This window comes from Chanos chanos, chromosome 6, assembly GCF_902362185.1.
Source record: "Chanos chanos chromosome 6, fChaCha1.1, whole genome shotgun sequence".
In the NCBI taxonomy this organism is placed as follows: Eukaryota; Metazoa; Chordata; class Actinopteri; order Gonorynchiformes; family Chanidae; genus Chanos; species Chanos chanos.
The window spans coordinates 20,460,594-20,479,682 of NC_044500.1; the positions used below are offsets into that span (position 1 = coordinate 20,460,594).

General features: G+C 43.5%; 1 protein-coding gene across 5 annotated transcripts in view; it reads right to left on the bottom strand.

Annotated features, from left to right (window-relative positions):
* Positions 1 to 19,089, bottom strand: part of nf1a (neurofibromin 1a) — a 77,701-nt gene that overhangs the window by 27,527 nt on the left and 31,085 nt on the right. For 4 of the 5 annotated variants that reach the window (XR_004025380.1, XM_030776292.1, XM_030776291.1 and 1 more), the window contains exons 30-34: positions 13,786 to 13,944; positions 13,226 to 13,323; positions 12,549 to 12,695; positions 12,191 to 12,337; positions 11,721 to 11,831 (exon numbers count right to left, since the gene is read on the bottom strand). Coding sequence is in view for 4 of the 5 variants with exons in the window: in XM_030776292.1 (XP_030632152.1) it covers positions 11,721 to 11,831; positions 12,191 to 12,337; positions 12,549 to 12,695; positions 13,226 to 13,323; positions 13,786 to 13,944 (662 nt within the window). In the remaining variant the exon portion in view is untranslated. Of the gene's footprint in view, positions 1 to 11,720; positions 11,832 to 12,190; positions 12,338 to 12,548; positions 12,696 to 13,225; positions 13,324 to 13,785; positions 13,945 to 17,487; positions 17,551 to 19,089 lie in introns of all 5 variants that reach the window. The other variant, XM_030776290.1, reaches the window with a different exon arrangement.

Below are 19,089 nucleotides of genomic sequence, written 5' to 3' on the forward strand. Positions count from 1 at the left end.
CAGAGTGCAAGGCAAGGAAATTACCAAGTTTCATTCTTCAACATATATAATGCAAGAGACATTTGCCAATGCGAATGTGCTAATGTGCTAAAAGACCATTAAACATAGAAAAAAGGGGGAGGTTAAATTTAAAGAAAAAACTGTTCACAGGTCTCTTGGTTTGTCATTTGGAGATTCTGCAGTAGAACAGAGGGATGCCGTGAAAGACAAGACCAGAGTCTGCGCATGTAATAACGTGTACCACTCTCTGAGAAGATATTGAAGAAACCATACACCAGGTGGACAGGCTATCGTCCCTCTGCCACCAACTCTGCCATTCAGATGTCAAAGCCACGCTGTTTCATAGCCTACCTCCTCCAAAAGATATCACATTTGAGAGTTTTAAGAGCAGGAGGGTCCTTCTGGTTAAAACATGGTTACGGCTTTCTCAAGCATAAAGCCTTACGAAACGCTTGTCGAAACGCTAAATACCATGAGAGAAGTAGCCAACACAGGGCTCGCACAGCAGAAGTAAAAGAGGAAATGTCTTACAGGAGTTCAATCTGCAAGGGAAACCACAAGACTATTTTCAGCTATCCTGATTTTAATATACAGAAAAATACATTTAAATCTTGGTTCTTACTATTATTCTACGACAAAGTTAAGACCTTGCTCACTCTTACTTGACAAATGCGAAGAAGGCGATCTTAGTAAGGTTCAACAGATTTTTTGGCAGACGTTCATCTGTCAATGCTAAAGAGTCTGACATACAGGTTAACCTCTTTAAGTAAAGACTGCTACAGTAAAGTGACATCAGCTAAAACCAGAAAACTGTAGAATTTTTTTTTTCTTTTAAAAGAGTAGAAATTTTGAGGAAATAAAAACTGCAGACACATTTAACAATTTGTCTGAAACTGACCATGCAATTGCTCTTTGGTGCCAGTTCACTGGCTCTTGCAACACCGATAGGCATTGCTGTGCAGGTTTGCAAGCTTCTCATTCGTGTTGCCATGGAGTTTCACTGCAGTGCTATATTCATGGCCCCTCACTGCTGCCCCTTGCTGGTTACTGACCCCTGTCCTAAGAACTGTGGGGGTCTCTGCTGGAAGATCTGTGTAAGTCCAACCACCTTGACACCACCAACACCAGTAGCCCCAGTCTGGCTGAGAGATAACGAGGTTTGTCCTTATGTCTAGCTCTAAGATCACACTGAGTCCCAGCACACTGGTGACAAGTGTTTATCTTTTCTTTCTTTCTCTTTCCTTCCATATCACATAACCAATGAATACACAAAAATCAGTCACTCTTCAAAATTCAAACAACATTACCCTATGCCTGCATCCCCCAGGGGAATATGACTAGGGAATATGAGGGAAATGCAGAGAAGAGTCGTTTTTTGTCTTCTGTAACCTACAGGGGCAGGCCACAGAGTGCTCTGGGTGTGTTTTGTTGTTGTTGTTTTTTAAACTGGCTAAAGCAGTCTTAACTTTTTTACAAACTGCTTCTACTTCAGTAACTGAAAGCTCATGTGAAAGCTGTGTGTGAGTGTGAAAAATGGAACAGACAGAAGGACTGAGAGGCAGAGGCTGTCTCAACCCCAAACTCAAGCCTTACCAACCAAACGCTGCCCTTTATCTAACTTTTACTTAGTTACTATACCACCAAGGAAACTACCGTGAGAACTGAGCATAAATTAAACTCAAATTTAAACCACCCTAAAATAGACTGATATCACTTTATCAATATTTGTGGCAGAATCACACCATTACAAGACACCTATCTTCCAATTAAGACTCCACAAAATAGCAAATCCAGAGTGTGTGATCTGGTTTAGAGAAGACTAATGTATGGCAGACAGAGATGAGATGGAGAGTCGCCTGTGCTCTACAGATGGCAAGGGCTCCACAGACTACTCATTTCTCTTATGTGTGTCTCTACAACATCAATCAGATGTCAAAGAGATTCCCATTACAACAGAGGACAGACTAGACCTGTGGGCTGCAGGGGTGTGTGTGTGTGTGTGTGTGTGTGTGTGTGTGTGAGTGTGAGTGTAAGTGTGAGAGAGAGACTCTGGGCATGGTAGGGATCAGAATTAGTCAGAGAAACTATGTCTATGCTGCGGTGTCCATTTTAGGGGTGCAGATATAAGTCAGAAACATTGCAAACACTTCAGTCAAAAGCATGGTCCTGACTGAGTCAGTATCTGTTCTTACCTCATGAGAGTTCACATCCAGTCGTAGCTGACTGCCCCACTGACACATCACAGATACGGCACAGTCTACAGTGTTAACTACAGAGTTATGACACAGCTGAGAACCATTATAACAACCTCAGGATGTCTGAGGGGGGTCACTGCACAGTTTTCAACATGACACGGGGAAAAAAAAAAAAAACATCTGTCAGTTTGCCTGTGTATCACCTACCCTGCTGAAACAGTGACGATGACTTAACTGATTGTGACTTGTTAATTAAAATGCTGAAAGGGCCAGAGAAGGACAAGGCTAAGCTCTGGTAGCCTGTAGACACTGAAGTTTATGACAACACTGTGGCAGGGTCATGTAATATAATAAAGTCACTTTCACTTTGGTTTGTTTTTAACATGATGTTATCAGTCACAGCAGTGGACATGACAACACCTTAGCATTGACATTCTAGACACATGGATGTGGATGGGTTGTGACCGATTTTCAAGCTGACAGAGATACATCATGGTTGGATCCTACAGCATTGGGTGGACAACCAGTTTAGGAGGTTTTGACCCACCCTTGCCACTCTGCATCACCACTGGATCAGCGCAGGCTACACAAATTTTTTAACTCATCACTAAATCAACAGCTTTGCTGATACAGCCAAATTCAAGTGTGCGAGAAAAACACGTCATTGGCTTATTCACCACCAGCCAAACACCAACTTTGTGAATGTTTGCTTCATTAAAAAATAAAAATAAAAAAACAGATCTCTCCTCCCTCTGCAGTATGATCACTCAGTGCCATAATCTCTATTGACTGATTCAATCAGGTAAACTCTATCAGCGCACAAAGGGGGAAACCTCTGGGATTACCCTGCAGGGAACCGTACCAAACCCACAGTCTTCACCAACATACAGCCACAACCAATCAGAGTCTTATTTGTCTGCTCTGAGTCTCTACCGAGAGTTAAACAAAGGCAAACATGAACACAAACCCGCAATAAACACCTGGTGCTGAAACTAGATTTGTGACAAGTGCCCTACAATCTCTTTTCTAATCTCAACCGCAGTACGGGTAAAAAATAAAAATAAATAAACAACTGAATAAATAAATGAAGCCATCAGGACTGGCCCCTGTGGAAGGCTTCCAGTTTGGTGTCGTCAGAGAGGCCAGAGTTGTATCCTTCATCTAAGCTCTACAAAAGCCCAGCTGTCTCACACTACCTTACTGTGACCAGGATACGGGTGAATGTGATTGGCTAAGTCAACCAGGGTCACACTACAGTAACACTAAGTCAGGTGAACTGCACTCTCCTCCAGGCATGTTATATTACAGCAGCATTGCTACAAAAAACCCAAACAAACAAACAAACAAAAAACGAGCAGTGTGAAATCTCGTGTTACTCTCACCTCCACTGAGAGTGTCATGTCCTTCCCAGATCACGGTTCATCAGACCTGAGCCAGTGTGGAAGAAAAGGGGAGAAAAGTAAAAGAAAATGCTGCAGAAGGCTTCCTGAATGAGACTGACTGTCGAGAGAGAGAGAGTTCCAGAACCATGTCACACTGGGAGCTACTGTCAGCTGCATTAGTGCAGCTCATGTCCATTCACAGCTACAGTCCAACATACATGAACAGTATATGTAGAAAACCTGCTTTGTAACTGGGTAAGAAAAATGTGTGTCAGTAGCCAAAGGAGAAAACATGTGCAAGAGAGAGAGTGTGTGAGACAGACTGCAAGAGCAAGAGGGAAAGAGAGAACGAGAGATGCTTTCGTCGAGTGTGCAGATCTTGAATATAAAAAATAAGAGTCAGCACCCCCCCCCCCAAACTTCTGCAGAATGGGCCGTCTTCATACTGCGTTTCATCACTGCTCCCTCTCACTCGCTCGCTCGCTCTCTCTCTCTTGCTCACTCACTCACTCATTCTCTCTCCCCCTCCCTCTCTCTCAATCCCCCCCTCATTCTCTTCGTTTTCCAAGCTCTCAGGATAGTTCAGACCCTACTAATGTGAACCGGCAGCATGCTGTGGCAGAGCCTTGTGCAATCAGGAGCAGAAACATGGATGTGACGGGAGGATAGCCCAGCTGGGCAGAAGAGGGAAAGGAGAGAGAGAGAGAGAGAGAGAGAGAGAGAGCGAGAGAGCACGTCCGCGCATGAGAGAGGGAGAGGAGAAAGAGAGAGAGAGAGAGAGCGAGCGAGAAAGAGAGAAAGATAGCAGGTTGGAGGGGGAGGGAGGACCAAACTGCCACGCAGAAGCAGTAAAAAAAAAAAAGAGGATAGAGAAATAAAGAGAGCACCTGAAACCAACCTCTGCCGCTCTACTAAAGGAGAGTGCACAGCAGGAAGACGACAGAGAGAGAGAGAGAGAGAGAGAGAGAGAGAGAGAGAGAGAGAGAGAGAGAGAGAGAGAGTAGGTGAGAGAGAGAGGGAGAGTGAGAGAGAGGGGGGATGCCTGCAAGGTGATGGAACAGACCAGGTAAGTACATTAGGGCATGGGGGGGGGGCGGGGGATTTTTAAAACACCAAACATTTCGACCAGCGAGCACATACACACATATGCAAATTCACAGAAATACACACATACAAACGCACACACAAATGGAGGAGCATACGATGGGGTTTAAGGAGACTGCAGCATGGACACATTCATTTGTCATACTGGAGCTGGAGGCAAAATGACTATGCATACCCTTTACCTGCATGTTCACTGTATTTTGTCTATCATGTACATCTCCCTTTATTTTCTCTGGACTGTTCCCCTCTGGACGGGATGACTTGCACAACGTATAGCCTCCAAATGACAGAGCCAGAAAATTACTAATTTTGTAACTCATGTTCCAAGTACCCTTTTATCAGAACCTCTCTCGACATCTTAGCCTGGTATTAGCCATCGGGCATTTAAATTTGAGGCAATGCAATACTCATGTTGTATTTAGAACTTGCAGGAACTTTCCGGAACCTCAGAATAACACTGTTGTTCTGTCATGACTAGAACACGGAACGTATTGCAAGACGTGCAGGTTTGCTCTTCTGTGCTGTCCCCAGATGCCCCTCTGAGTCCGAGTCTACCGAGGGTGCAGGGGAAACGGCAGGAGGAGATGGGAGGCGGGTGCTGGTAACCAGGCTAAATGAATTCCACCCCACTCACTGCAGTGGTCAGGCACAGTCTCTCCTGGCAGGAACTCAAATGCCGGGGCAGACTGACAAGACTACACGCACTGTGGAGCTCTGTTAGCTCACATTCCTCAACTATTCCAACGCTACCCGAACGGTAGCCGGAGCAGATGAATCTAACACATAATCGAGGAAACGGGAGTATTTTTCAGGAATGCCTTGTTGACATCTTTGTGATAACCTGATTTTTCAAAAACCAGGGTTTAGGTCAGAGTAATCGATTTCTTCAATTTGTATCGAGGGGCAAATTGTAAATTTATAATGTTTGGCGTCGGACATCAAGCAGCTATGCAAAAACTGGGGGAATTCATCACTTAAAATGGTAGTTATGTTAACGTTTATAGAGTGTCTGTTAGTGTGGCTGGTTGCTGGTGTTTTGAGCAGATGGTTGAGATGAGATTGCACAGGGCAGTCAATGAGCCAGATAGAGAGCAGTGTGATGGAGACTATATGGCTCTCCAGTGCTCCGCAATAAAACATAACACACTTCGATCTGGCCCATGGGCTTGATGGGTAGAGGAATGCAGGATACTGTTCTCTTCTCATGTGCTGCGGGATAGTGAGGTAACCTAAGCACAATGAAATACACCAGAGAACTTTCGAAAGGAGCAAGACGATTTTTGAAATGGATGACTGTGTGGAATCCCACAGGCCATATCACCAGGGCAAGCCAGCATGGAACTCTAAAGCAACCATATCACGTTTCAAAACAAATACGTCAGGATAGATGCCCCTCTGCTCTATATAACAGTCTGTATATTACACCACATTTAATGAGTTCAGAGCCAGGCTATCAGGGTCAATGTTTCTGGAAAGGAAATTAACATAATGGGTGAAGAGGGAACACACAACAAAAAAGAGTCTAACGTTTTAACTTGTAACGTCTTTCATTAAAGAACTCTCTAGAAAACTTAGAACTGCTAAGCATGAGCCTGGGTCAATGTTTCCAGACCAGTACTCATGCGAGGTTATATCTACACATAGAGATCGTGTGAGGTCAAACCTGGGTTGAATGGGGTTAAAACCTGTTCATACAAAAAAATGTCAAGGATGATGTTCATGGTGAATCGAATGAAGGAACCTGTGAAATGCCTGGTTTTTAAGCATTTTTCTTTTTTTTCCTCTACCAAAGGAGAGCCTATACCATGCCTTCCTCCACCCTGTCCGGTCTGTCTGTCCTGCTAATCCTGCTGGAACTCCGTGCGCTGGCTGTCTGTCCGTCAATGTGCTCCTGCAGCCCGGGACACAGAACGGTGGACTGTTCATTCCGAGGCCTGAGTCTACTGCCCGACGGCCTTCAGCACAACATACACTCCCTGAACCTGTCCCACAACCGGCTGCAGAACCTGGATGGTCTCCTCAGCCACTTCGGCCATTTGCGCACATTGGACATCTCGCACAACCATCTCCACCACCTGCCCACCGACCTGCCCCGCGCCCTCTGGAACGTGCACGCCTCCACCAACCGCATCCGACAGCTGCAGAAAAATGACACGGCGTACCACTGGAACCTGCAGACGCTCGACCTTTCCGCCAACCAGCTGGAGCGCGTGGTCTTCATCAACAACACGATGCCAAGTCTTCGGGCTCTCAACGTGAGCCACAACAAGTTCTGGACGGTACCCACCAACATGCCCCACAACCTGGAAGTCGTGGACCTCTCCCACAACTTCCTGCTGCAGATCCTGCCTGGTTCTTTGGACCGCCTGTCGAGGTTGGAGCGCTTTTACCTCCATGCCAACAGGTTCACAGCTCTGAGCAAAGGGGTTTTCAGCAAGTTAGAGAGGCTCCAGCTCCTCACACTGGGGGACAACCCCTGGGCATGCGAGGATGAGGAGAACATTACCCATCTACTGACCTGGGCCAAGAGGACACCTGCCCGTGTCCTGGGATGCCCCTGCTACACCCGGGCAACCTGCGGGGAAGCCCACCTGACCTCGACAGGGGGCACCTGGCGTTCCGCCTCGTACACGGAGCCGCCACTGGGCGCCGACACCCGTAACGTGGACCTACGCCGGCCCCCCATGCAGGCAGTCACGTCGGGGTACCTGACAAACTCCGCCCAGCTCAACCTGCCATACAACCAGAGCGGCATGTATGAGCTCAGCGCTGCTGAGCAGGCATTGGCCAAGGATGCAACATCTATGGTTTCCACTCCACACAGTCTTTCCACACAGACAAGCACAACTGTCCGAATGCAAGGGAGTGCCAAGAAAGCAATACCAGGAAGGGCTCGCAGCACAAGCAATAGACTGTTTTCGCTAAGCACCCAAAACGTTGCCTTGACAATTTCAGCGACAGTGATACTGATCGAAGCCTTCTGATCGAGCAGGACTCTTGAAACTGAACTACACACACCCACAATTCTTGGGGACTGAAACAAAACAAACAAAAAATGAACTCAATATGATACAAGGAAAGTAAAAAAAAAACAAACAAACCACAGCTCTTGGATTTTAATTTTCTCCTCACAGATTGTTTGACCTTACTGCCTACATAACTGTTGTCAATGTATCTGCTTCCAACAAATGACCTTCAACAAGAATGTAGCTGGAACATGACTACTGTACAATGTCGTATATGCAAAAAAAGTGCTGTAGAATCATATACAGGAACACTACAGAGAATAGAGTCGTACACAAACAAATTATGAATGTTCATTCTTGCATTATGCTTGTCTGTCGACAGAGACTGCTGCATTTTATGATTTATATTGCATAAAAAAAATGAAACATTTAGACTGTGTTCAGGTGTGTTCTGATTCAGCCCATGAGTGAATTCAGTGTACACATACAAAAGCAACACACAGTCCATTGTCACTGTTACCACCACTGTCCTAAAAGTTGACTTTATCTCCGCATTCACATACAATACCCACATTTGGCACTGGACTGCTCCTAATGGTCAAAGGAACATAAAATGACTCAGAGAATTAATAAGCTACAAGCTGAATTGGAAAAATTGCTGTAGTTACGTAATTATGTATGTAGTGATGAGTGCAGTTAGTTCAAATTATATATGCCACAAAAACACATTCAGACCAAAAGGATTCACTTGTGATTGTTATGTTTAAATTGCTGAGGAAAAAGCAGGTATACCATTTTCAGTGCAGTAAAACCTAACCCTCAGTTGTTTTGCCAGACCACAGTAAACAAGGACAGAATGACCAGAGGTGATGTAGCACATAAGAAAACCCATTGGGGTAGAGACAGAAGTGATATCTACTCCTCAGACAGGGAGAGGCCAAGCACTTCCCTCCAGACACAGGAGTAAAGGCTGAAAGCTGTGATTTGTGTTTGCCTCCCACCGTCACTAGAGCTAAAGGGCTGTGATATATTGGGCACATGGGGTGGGGGAGGTGGCAGTGCAGTTAACAGGCTGCTGGGCTGTCCCGTGGAGATCTGTCAAGAGGTAGCCATCCGATCCACTGGATGGTACAGTGACTGACTGAGTGAAAGGGGAGGTTCAGGTGAGTGACCTCCGCATGCAAGTCCCACATCTCTCCTCTCTCCCTAACCTAACAGAATCGTGAAAGTCTTGGCACCCTCAGAACTGCGCAATGAGCCCGGAACAGCACATTTGGGTTTTCCTTGGTACAAAGGCTGTTCCCTTCTGGCAGTTTCAGATCAATACAAAGAGAGAACTATTAACTAATCACTATCAGAACTACTATTGAGATAGACACTAAAAAAAACAACACTGATTCAACAAGAAGCAGCTGCTATATGTATCAGAGGCTAGGCAGTAAATATGCACACACACACACACACACACACACACAAAAAGTAAACATATGAACTCTTGCATGGCAATCACATGACCTGTTTACATGGTGAAGTGAGCCCATCCTGTGCTTTCGTGGTGATGTCACAATCAGAGGACTTCCCAATTCTAGAACTCAATGTTTCCAAAGCAATGACACCAGTATCTTCACAGCTACTGCAAATGCTTCCATTCTTTCAGTATTTTAAAAAGAATCTGTTAACGGACTAACAACTGAGTCAGAAACAGGCCATTAGATGAACTCTTAAAATTCTGCTGTCGTATTGGTGCAATCAGTAAAACTAAATGTGATCTCCATGCTGAACATATGTGCAGTTGCTACATGCTGTATTTAAAAGATGACAAATGAACTTTAAATGAAGCTCTATTTTAGTGGTATGTTACATGCAAACTGTCACCAGTACCAGGGATTATGGTAAAAGAGGAATGTTTACATTCACAATACATGCTCTTGAAAGCACAATCAAAGCTGTCTACCTTTTCTGACGCTGAGTGTGTTTATCTGTGTATTCTCCTTGAACACATTAAGGTCAACTGTGCCTTTTAATACCACTATAATTCTGTCACTGGAGATCACACAGGAGAGGGACTATCAACTACCACAATACGCTCCACTACACACATTTTCCAGCTCCTCATTTCAACCAGCATTTGAAATGGAGGTACCAAGCAAACAGAACTCCACCGTAACACTCACAACACTTCAGAAACCAGCCTCTCTGCTCTGAGTACATCCTACTGTGTAGTCTTCAGAGGAGAATGGTTTAAATCAGTGACTATGATGGACAGCCAATAAGCAGCCTGAGAGAGAGTCTCTGAATTTTTAATCGCTCTAGCTAATCATTCTAGCGTCACAGAATAAAGTCTGGGATTAGGTAATGACATATGTCAACACTGTACCTGCATACCGTACCTGCACACCGGCAAACAATTTAAGTGCTTGTGTTTCTCATGGTGATATGCATCCAACTCTACAGTAAACAGGCAGAATTCTGCAGACCATACAAATGCCTTTGTATGTCTGTATTCTTTCAGTATTTCCACGTCTGACCTAAAATGACTGACCTCAATCAAAAAATAGCTTTTACAATCACAGTCTGGTTTCTGTCATGCACACAGTCTAGCTTCCGTCAGTGGATGACAGTTAGCGACTGTTAATGACACATCTTCAGCTTCGGGCATTAAGAATACACGCATGCCCCAGTGAGGGACCGGTAGTACTGGGGGAGCTGGTCCATATAGTGTCCACAGACACCACTCAAAATCAAATGTGAAAAATCCTAAAAATCATCAAAACTCCTGACTCATCCTCCAGAAACGCACATTTAATACAGAGGCACAAGCATCATCATCCTCAAGCTGTAACTCTAGGATGGTATGTACTGCTGGGATTCAAAAAAGAAAACAAAACAGAAATATCCCCACAGACCAATGTACTAAAATATCACTCCAACAAATGTGCACATCAAAAATGGTTGATTCACTTTTAGCAGAAGATTCATCTATATTTCCAGAGAACAGTCAATGTTTGTGTGCTGTGGAAAAAACCACCTAATTCAAGTTTCAAGTTTATTCAGAGCTCAATATCACTGTTTACAGTCTCAAAAGGGCTTTACAGGCCACAACAGTCAAAATCAAAACAGGACGGCACCCCCTGACTTAATCCTCATGGCGGGCAAGAAAAAACTCCCCAAAAACCCAAAAGGGAAATGGGAAAATGGGAGAAATCTTGAGAAGGACCACAGAGAGAGGAGACCCTTTCTTGGCCAGACAGGTGTGCAATACGTGCCGACCCAGCGGGCAGCTACAATTCCATTGCTTATTCATCTACAGATTACAGGAACTGCTTTACAACCTTCTTTAGTGACTTCTACAGGCCAATTTATACGTCTGCGTCGAATCTATGCTGTAGGTACGGCGTAGGCTCTGTACAGCCGTGTACCCTACGCTGTAGCCTGACGCACACTTCCCTAGAAATGTAACTACGCATGGCTGCGACGTGCGTCGAAGCAGACCACAACAACTGTGATTGGTCCGCTTGGTAGCATCACCCTCCTTCTGCTCAACCGGTTCAATGTTCGTACACACCATCTCCTCGGATGTCTTCTCTCTTGTCTGTGTTGCAGTCATTTCAGTAAAAGTAACTGTTGTTCAACATTTATTAGCTCCAACTCCAAAATGATTCACTCAGTTTCAGTCACGATTGAAAATTTTCGGCAAAACGGTGAACTGAACGCTCGTTATTTTGAGAGCTCCGTTTGTTTGTCCGCCAAAGTTTAGAAACTAGTCCTTCTTTTAAACGCAAAATTTGTTTTACAAATATTGCTGTGCAAGGACTGAATTCCAACTTTTTATTCAACATTACTCCATCATTTGTAATGCACGAGGAAATCAACACAGTGGCATAGAAATCCCACCGCAAACTAGCGTTTTGAAGGTTTCACTACAGAGCAACGCAGACACATCAACGCAGAAGTGTAAATGCTCACAGGGGGGTGTAGGCTCCACGTAGAGCCTACACAGAAGTATAAATCAGCCTTTATGAATAAAACCTTTCCAAGAATTCAGAATTCATAAGGGTTTTCTTTTTCTTTACCTGCGAGCGATGTAGTAGAAAACAGGATAGCCATTCTTGGAGGTCCCAGCCTGATAAAAGATGTTGAGCGTTTTGAGTGCTTTGAATTCCTCCTTCTCATGGACTTGGTGCCTAAAGGAATAAGATAACCACTGTTAGGTGCAGCCTACAACTGCTACTGCCACGCTTCAGATATCACATACTTTAAAAACAACACGTTTATCTAGCTTTTTTCCCTGTGCTACTATAAATATGTTCTCCAAATAGGAAAAAAAAATAGAGACTGAGAACACCATTTGTTCTTTTCTCTATAAAGTTTATTCTCCCTTACTCTCTGTTTCAAAGAACCACTTTAAATTTAAAACTTTTATGAAAATGACAGAACTGAAAAACTTGACACTGCTAGTCTTTGTTATCGTGTGCACACAATAAGACCGTGTTCCCCCGGCTTGTGATAACAGACCACAGTAGAGCGAGTACGGGTACAGTACCTGGTCATGAACTCTTCAAATTTGGAGCTGGTGAGGTTGAGGCTTGACCAGTGGGTGTCGGCCACAGGCTTGTGCTCAGGGGGGCCCAGGTAGGCAAGGAGGGTCGCCATCTTATCGAAGGGTCGTCTCCCCACAGCTTTATGGTCCCTGAGGAGGGCAATGAAAACAATCTAAGAATATCTCCTACGTTTAGATGTTCTCGCAACTCACATTTTAATCTATAAGAAGAATGGATTGGTTTTTTATTATTTTTGGAACCCAGTACATTTTGCTGGCGGACTAGAAAGCCATTCCTGTTTATTTCTGACTGGGTGTTTTAGAACAGTGTGGGTGGCTGTGTTGTGCTTGGTTGGCCTACCTGTTGCTGGACAGATATTGGCCGATTCTCTCCTGGTTGTTCCACAGGAGGCGGTGCAGAGCAAGCACGTTACCATCACTGATGAAGGAGAGACTGTGGTTGACCGAATCACTGGGAGGGGAGTCAGAGGCTATGTCCAGGAAAAACCTACATGGGTATGATACAAACAAACAAACAAACACTGACAACTCAATACCAGTTCATTTAACCAACAGACATAGCTCTAACCACACAGACAGTCCCCAAGGAGTACAGACCAAAGACTGTTTTGAGGTTTTAATGAGTAAGACTTTCCTCTGATAAGAGACTCAGTTTGTTTTCACTAAGACTTAGTGATGGACCAGTTACATATACCGCATACTATACAAACCTATCATTAGTCAACCAACCAGTTAAACTGAAATGAATGGATTTGATAAATAAAACTTATAAAAACATGATGAGCTAAAATTAAAATTAAAGCTGTAAATCTTTTTTTTTTATTCTTGTTTACTTCAAAATTCTCAAGAGTCCCACTGACTGTACTATCAGTCAGTTTTATCCAAATCTCTACCAAGTTTCTCTTCCTCTTCTACCCTGGCCTTCCCCTCAGTTTCATCAAAACTAAGCAGCATGGCCTGTTTAGACGACATGTGGTCGTTTTAACGGGAACAACACTCAGACCCCCCCAAACATACCTTCTTGCTGCATCAAAGTTGCTTTTGACAAAATCATTGAAAGGTCTCATGTGTTCTTCTTTGGTGAAGAGGACATGGTTGGCGATGCTCTGGAGGATCTGAGAAGCATTACAAGACACCAGAGTATTTAGAGCAAAGTTAGACATCAACTCAAGTCACACTGAAAATTTAAACAAACGTGTATCAAACTTAAATGACATGAAATCAGACATAAGCATGTGGCTTTTCAGACATAAGCATTGCACTTTTGTTGAAGACAAAAAAAAAGAAATGAAGAAGATGAAGATTAAGATGAAGACAAAGAAATCAGATATATCAAGACAATGAGTCACAGAGTACTAGTACATGCTAGCTGATGAGAAAGTAACATCTGTAATGTTTTCCGTCCAAGAGCAGGATGTGAAACTGTCGACCAATCTCACTCAGCAAGCTCAAGGTTCATTCCAAACTCAGCTGAACTTAGAAAACTGCAGCCTCTGTACTGCGAGTCCCAGTTAAAGCCATAAAACCTCAGGTAGCTCTCACGATAAACACCCACTCAGCATTTGCCGTGTTCATACCTTGGACATGAGTTTGAGGCCCCTCTCTATCCGGGGCGGGGGCTTCTTGTCCAGGATGCCGGCCTCGTACGGAGAGACGATGGCCGGGTTGATGAACCGAAGAAACATGGCGCTGCCCACGGCGCCAATGCTGTTCTGAGGAAAGCGTTGACTGACCACCTGTGCAGACAGGGCATGATCGGGGAACAGGGGAGGAGATGCAACAAAGACCACGGAAAAGGGGAGCAGAATGAGGACAGAGCGTAGGAACAACAGAAGGTGGTGGGTGGTTTGGGGATTAAGGGGAATTGGGGTGGAACATGAGGAGAGTCGGACAGAGAGAAAGAGGGAAAAATGGGAGCAGCCAGAGAGAGAGAGAGAGAGAGAGAGAGAGAGAGAGAGAAAGAAAGAGAGGTTACCTCAGAATGCAATTTTATTCACTACTCAAGACATAAAAATATCACTTCTATTTTAAATACGTAAGCTCTCCTTGGATCAGACTCAATATATGATTCATATGGTGGCATACAGAGCAGAGTATGACATAAAGAATACGGAGCCTTTTTTAGAGAAAATAAAAGTTGAGGAGAAAAAGTAATCACAAACAGCCAACCAAAAGAGTTGAAAATGCCCTCAGGATGACACAGGATGAGACAAAGCCGTGAGAGGAGAGGAGAGGAAGAAGAGGTGAGGGATGAGGAGAGGAAGAGGAGGAGCGGTGGTCAGCCGCACAACTTGCTTTAAAAAGATGAGGCAAGTTAGTGCACAAACTGTGATATATAAGCAGTCTAAATATCACATCAATCAGTTCAACGGGAGCATATCCAACACACACGCGCGCGCGCACACATACACACATGCACACACGCACGCACGTGCGCGCGCACTCATTCACAGAGTGCAGCAGAAGGTCTTAATGAAAATAAACCACAGCCAGACACACTAATGACCTGAATTCTGTATAGAGGAATCTGTCACTTTTTTCCCCCCAAATGACCTCATAACTAGAATGAACTGAGTCGATGACAGCATTCAGTTTACTTTAAATACAAAGCAAAGCTTTTGAAATGCCACTGCTTCTGCAACTAATAGAAATACTTTGTTTTGTTAATTAACAGAACAGATAAATAGCAATGATTTGTTCTGTAAACTCTAAGAGCTCTTGTGAGCCAGACAAACTGGATTCCCAGTCAGCAAAGATAACGCAAACACTATTTCAACCTCCCATTAATACAACATCACTACACACTACAACTGCGTGGGTCTGGCCTCTCTGAAGTGGGCACGTCACGTATATGTTGTCACAAAGTACAGAAACTAAGTACTGAACAAAAAAAACATTTCGACAGCTGTGTGAGGCATTTGGTAATAGTTGACCTGACATCGTGAAAAGCAAAAAAAAACTGTTCAACTCCCCTCTTGTGGACGTTAATTGCTTGCTCTACTGTTAATGTAAGTAATTAATCAGCTTATTGAATTCAGTCTGAAATCAATGACCCACTGACTGACAAAGCTATACACTAGCATGTCTGGCTGCTACAGTGTTAATAGCTAATAACTTCAATGACCTCCTAATGCAGGTCATCTTATGTCAGCTACACCCCTTTGCATGACTATCCAACAATTTGTACACGTTGCCATGGGAACCAAAACCACGGTTTTAAAAGGGGGAAAACACGACCGACGTTGTCGGTCAAGCCAAGCACACATGAATCCTCCCCACAGGCCCAAATCAATTTGCAGCAGGTCAGTCTTTCTGCTACCTACTGTCCACTGCTCTGTCTCCCTCTCCTTATGCTATGAATCTGGCCTGTTTGATCCTGATGTGCACTGCAATAGATTAAAGATATTTATATAAATATGTTATGTTGTCCTGTGTTATATTATGCTATGTTTTAGAGCTCCTAAAGTTCACACACAACTGGCACACAGACATGATACTTCACACTTTTTTCACAGCATAGATGAGTCCTTTTGTGGCTGTTATAGGATGTGTCAACAGATTAACTGAACCGCAAGAAATCTTCCACAATCTTAGACAACTGGTATAAAGAGATGGAAGTAGAAAGCTGTTAAGATTGGCTTAAAACAGGAAAAAGTCTAAAAAGCCATGTTTTCATGCATGCAGGCATTTTAAAAATCCACAACAGAAGTCCAGACATCCATGTCCCAAGGCAAAAAAAAAAAAAAAAAACCGCTGAGTAACAAAAGGTAAAGAGAATGAACATGAGTGTCAGTGTGTGTGCTTGTGTGTAGGGTAACGACATGCAGCAGTAGGAAAGTTAAGTCTAAACTTTAGAGTTAATTAAATGTGAAGTTAAATGACAGAATGGTGAAATATAATTGCATTCAAACTGAGACACTAAGACTGAAAATCTCCCACTCATGCAGAGCACTGGGTCATTTAGGCAATTCTCTCCAGCAGCACGGAAAACCCTGGGAATCAGCCAAGCACTACAGCTCGAAGAATGAGCTGGCCAAAGATATCGATGTTTTATTTGGGGCACAGAAACTGGACGACACAGCACTACAATTCGCAATATCCTCAATTAAATTCTACATGGTCAAATGAAAACTGCCCTTCTAAAACATAAAACTGCCCTTCTAACACAAATCATAGATACACACACACACACAATAAAAATGGATGTAATGTTAGGTTCCTGTTCTTTATTTTGACTAGAGTGTTGGTAAAAGTGAAAGGAATGAGATGTACTTGTTAAACTAAACCAAAGTTGTTCAGGAGAAACATTCAGACAGGAGGAGTGAAAAGGTCCCAGGGAAGAACATTTAGACTCAAACATTTCCATGTCTAAGATGATCAAGCATTTTTTCTGTCCAGCACCCAGCAAAATTATGGATGATTAAAAAACATAATTAAAAAAAAAACAAAAAAACAATGGAAACTGTTAATGCAGGTTAAGGGGAAGCAAAGGTACAGCATGCACCTGATTGGAGTCATATCCGTAACAGCTAACACACAACACTGCCAACACCACGCCCTCTGACCTTTAAGAGAATAGAACCCATCCCATGGCCCAATCCAAACCAGTCCCCTGGTCTACCACCCATCCATGGCCCAATCCAAACCAGTCCCCTGGTCTACAACCCATCCATGGCCCAATCCAAACCAGTCCCCTACCTTATCATCCATCCCACGGCCCAATCTAAACCAGTCCCCTACCTTATCATCCATCCCACAGCCCAATCCAAACCAGTCCCCTAGCTTATCATCCATCCCACAGCCCAATCCAAACCAGTCCCCTAGCTTATCATCCATCCCACAGCCCAATCCAAACCAGTCCCCTAGCTTATCATCCATCCCACAGCCCAATCCAAACCAGTCCCCTAGCTTATCATCCATCCCACAGCCCAATCCAAACCAGTCCCCGCAGACAGAATGGCTGATGAAGCAGAATGGAGCTGCTGTTGTTTTTTACTTTGGTCGGGTTGGAGTGTTAATAGAATAAAAATGGAAACTTGGAGGTTAGTACTGTGATTTTTAAGAACATACTCAGCACAGACTTAAACATGAATGTCTCAGCAACAAAAATACAAACAAACAAACAAACAAACAAACAGAAAATAAAGAAGCACTTGATCAAACAACCAAAACAAGTCAAAATAAATAACAATAATGAAAGCAAAAAAAAGGCTTAGTTGCTTTAGACAGTCAATAAAAACCAACAAATGGTGGCTAGGGGAAAAATGCTCTGAACTTACTGATTTTTTGTTTTCCTTTTTTTCTTTAACTGTGGCTTTATTCAGAAGGGAGTGGCAAGTAGCCTACAGGGCAGAGATGAGCACAAACATTGTCACAGTGACAGCCACACATAGAGAAGGTTCCAGAACATTCAGCCAGAGAGCGGCACACGCAGGCCACATATACACACAGAATGGAGCAGCAGGTAAAGCCTTACTTTAGCCCTTTCCATTAAAAAAAAAAAAAAAGCCTCAGGAACTTCCTATGTCCTACACTTTAAAATACACACACACACGCACACACACACACACATACACACACACACAGAGGAGGTTGCAGGTAGGACTGACCCATCGATAAACACAAACTGGGGGGCAGGCAGAGTCCTCTGCCTTGAGCAGTATGGGACCCAGCTGTGATGGGGACTCAGTCACTGACAGGAGAGAAGGTGATGGTCCAGGAAACACTCTCCTCGTGGACCATGACAGCACGTGATTCATATCTGCTATTAAAATGCCAGGGGAGAGACTGCTACTGGTCTCTAAGCTACGGCGACGGACGTCTGGAGACAATTAAGATCAGGATGACAGGATTTTGACACTTTGTGACCCAGTGGAAACTGTGACAAAGTAAAATGTTTGACTTGATCTCATTTCTGACAAAAATGTGAGTCATCACAGAGGCAAACTTCATGTCAAATTAACGTCAATCATGCAGCTGTTTCGATTAATCTCATCTGAATAACAGAACAACAGAAACATTATCTGCTAACAGGAAGCAGTGAGAACACCGGGCCTGTGTTATAAAGGCTGTGTTATTCCGTGTGTCGATGACTACTGTCTATAACTAATCACACTGATCCTCTAGAGTGTATCTGTCCTTTTTAATAAAATTATTATAACTACCATCATACCGGTAAAAATGTGAGGAAAGGCATAGAACTAAAGCACTGTTTCTACGCAAACTGATCAAGAGCCTATTTTAGTGACTGTAGCTGTGATAGGAGACAAACGCCAAGGAGTCTTAGACCCTAAAGATGACAACAAACATTAAACAAAGTATACGCAGACGAAGGCAATATGAAAATCCCACAATTTCTGAGCACTAACAAAGAGTACTGCATGTGAGCTAAAAGGGGGTGCAGACAACATCCTGATCTCTTCAAAATTTAAAACAATGACCAGACGAGCATGTTTCTTTTGAGGTTCATAAAATAAACCGTGAACAAAAATGACACAGAAATAGTCATACCTGTGACTTTAAGCTGCTCTTCATCAAAGATTTTTAGAACAGTTTATGTTGCTCATATAATCATAAGTTGGACCTTTTTTCTGTGAGGCTTTTCTACTTTAAATGGATGTGTTGGAATAACAAATATTTTTGTACTACATTCCTGCCATAAAATGTCACAAGGGTATTTAACAAGTCTAAAAAAAAGCAAAAAAAAAAAACAAAACTCTACAGTAAATCTAAGCTTTGAGTCAATGCAATCACAAAATGCCTTCTGCTGACCTTGGCCAAGGTCTTTAAAAAAATGAGTGTACATTTGTGCAGTTAGAAACCAACCAGCTGTGTGCTCCTCACAGCTGACAGGAGACCAGCTGAAATTTAAATGTTCAACA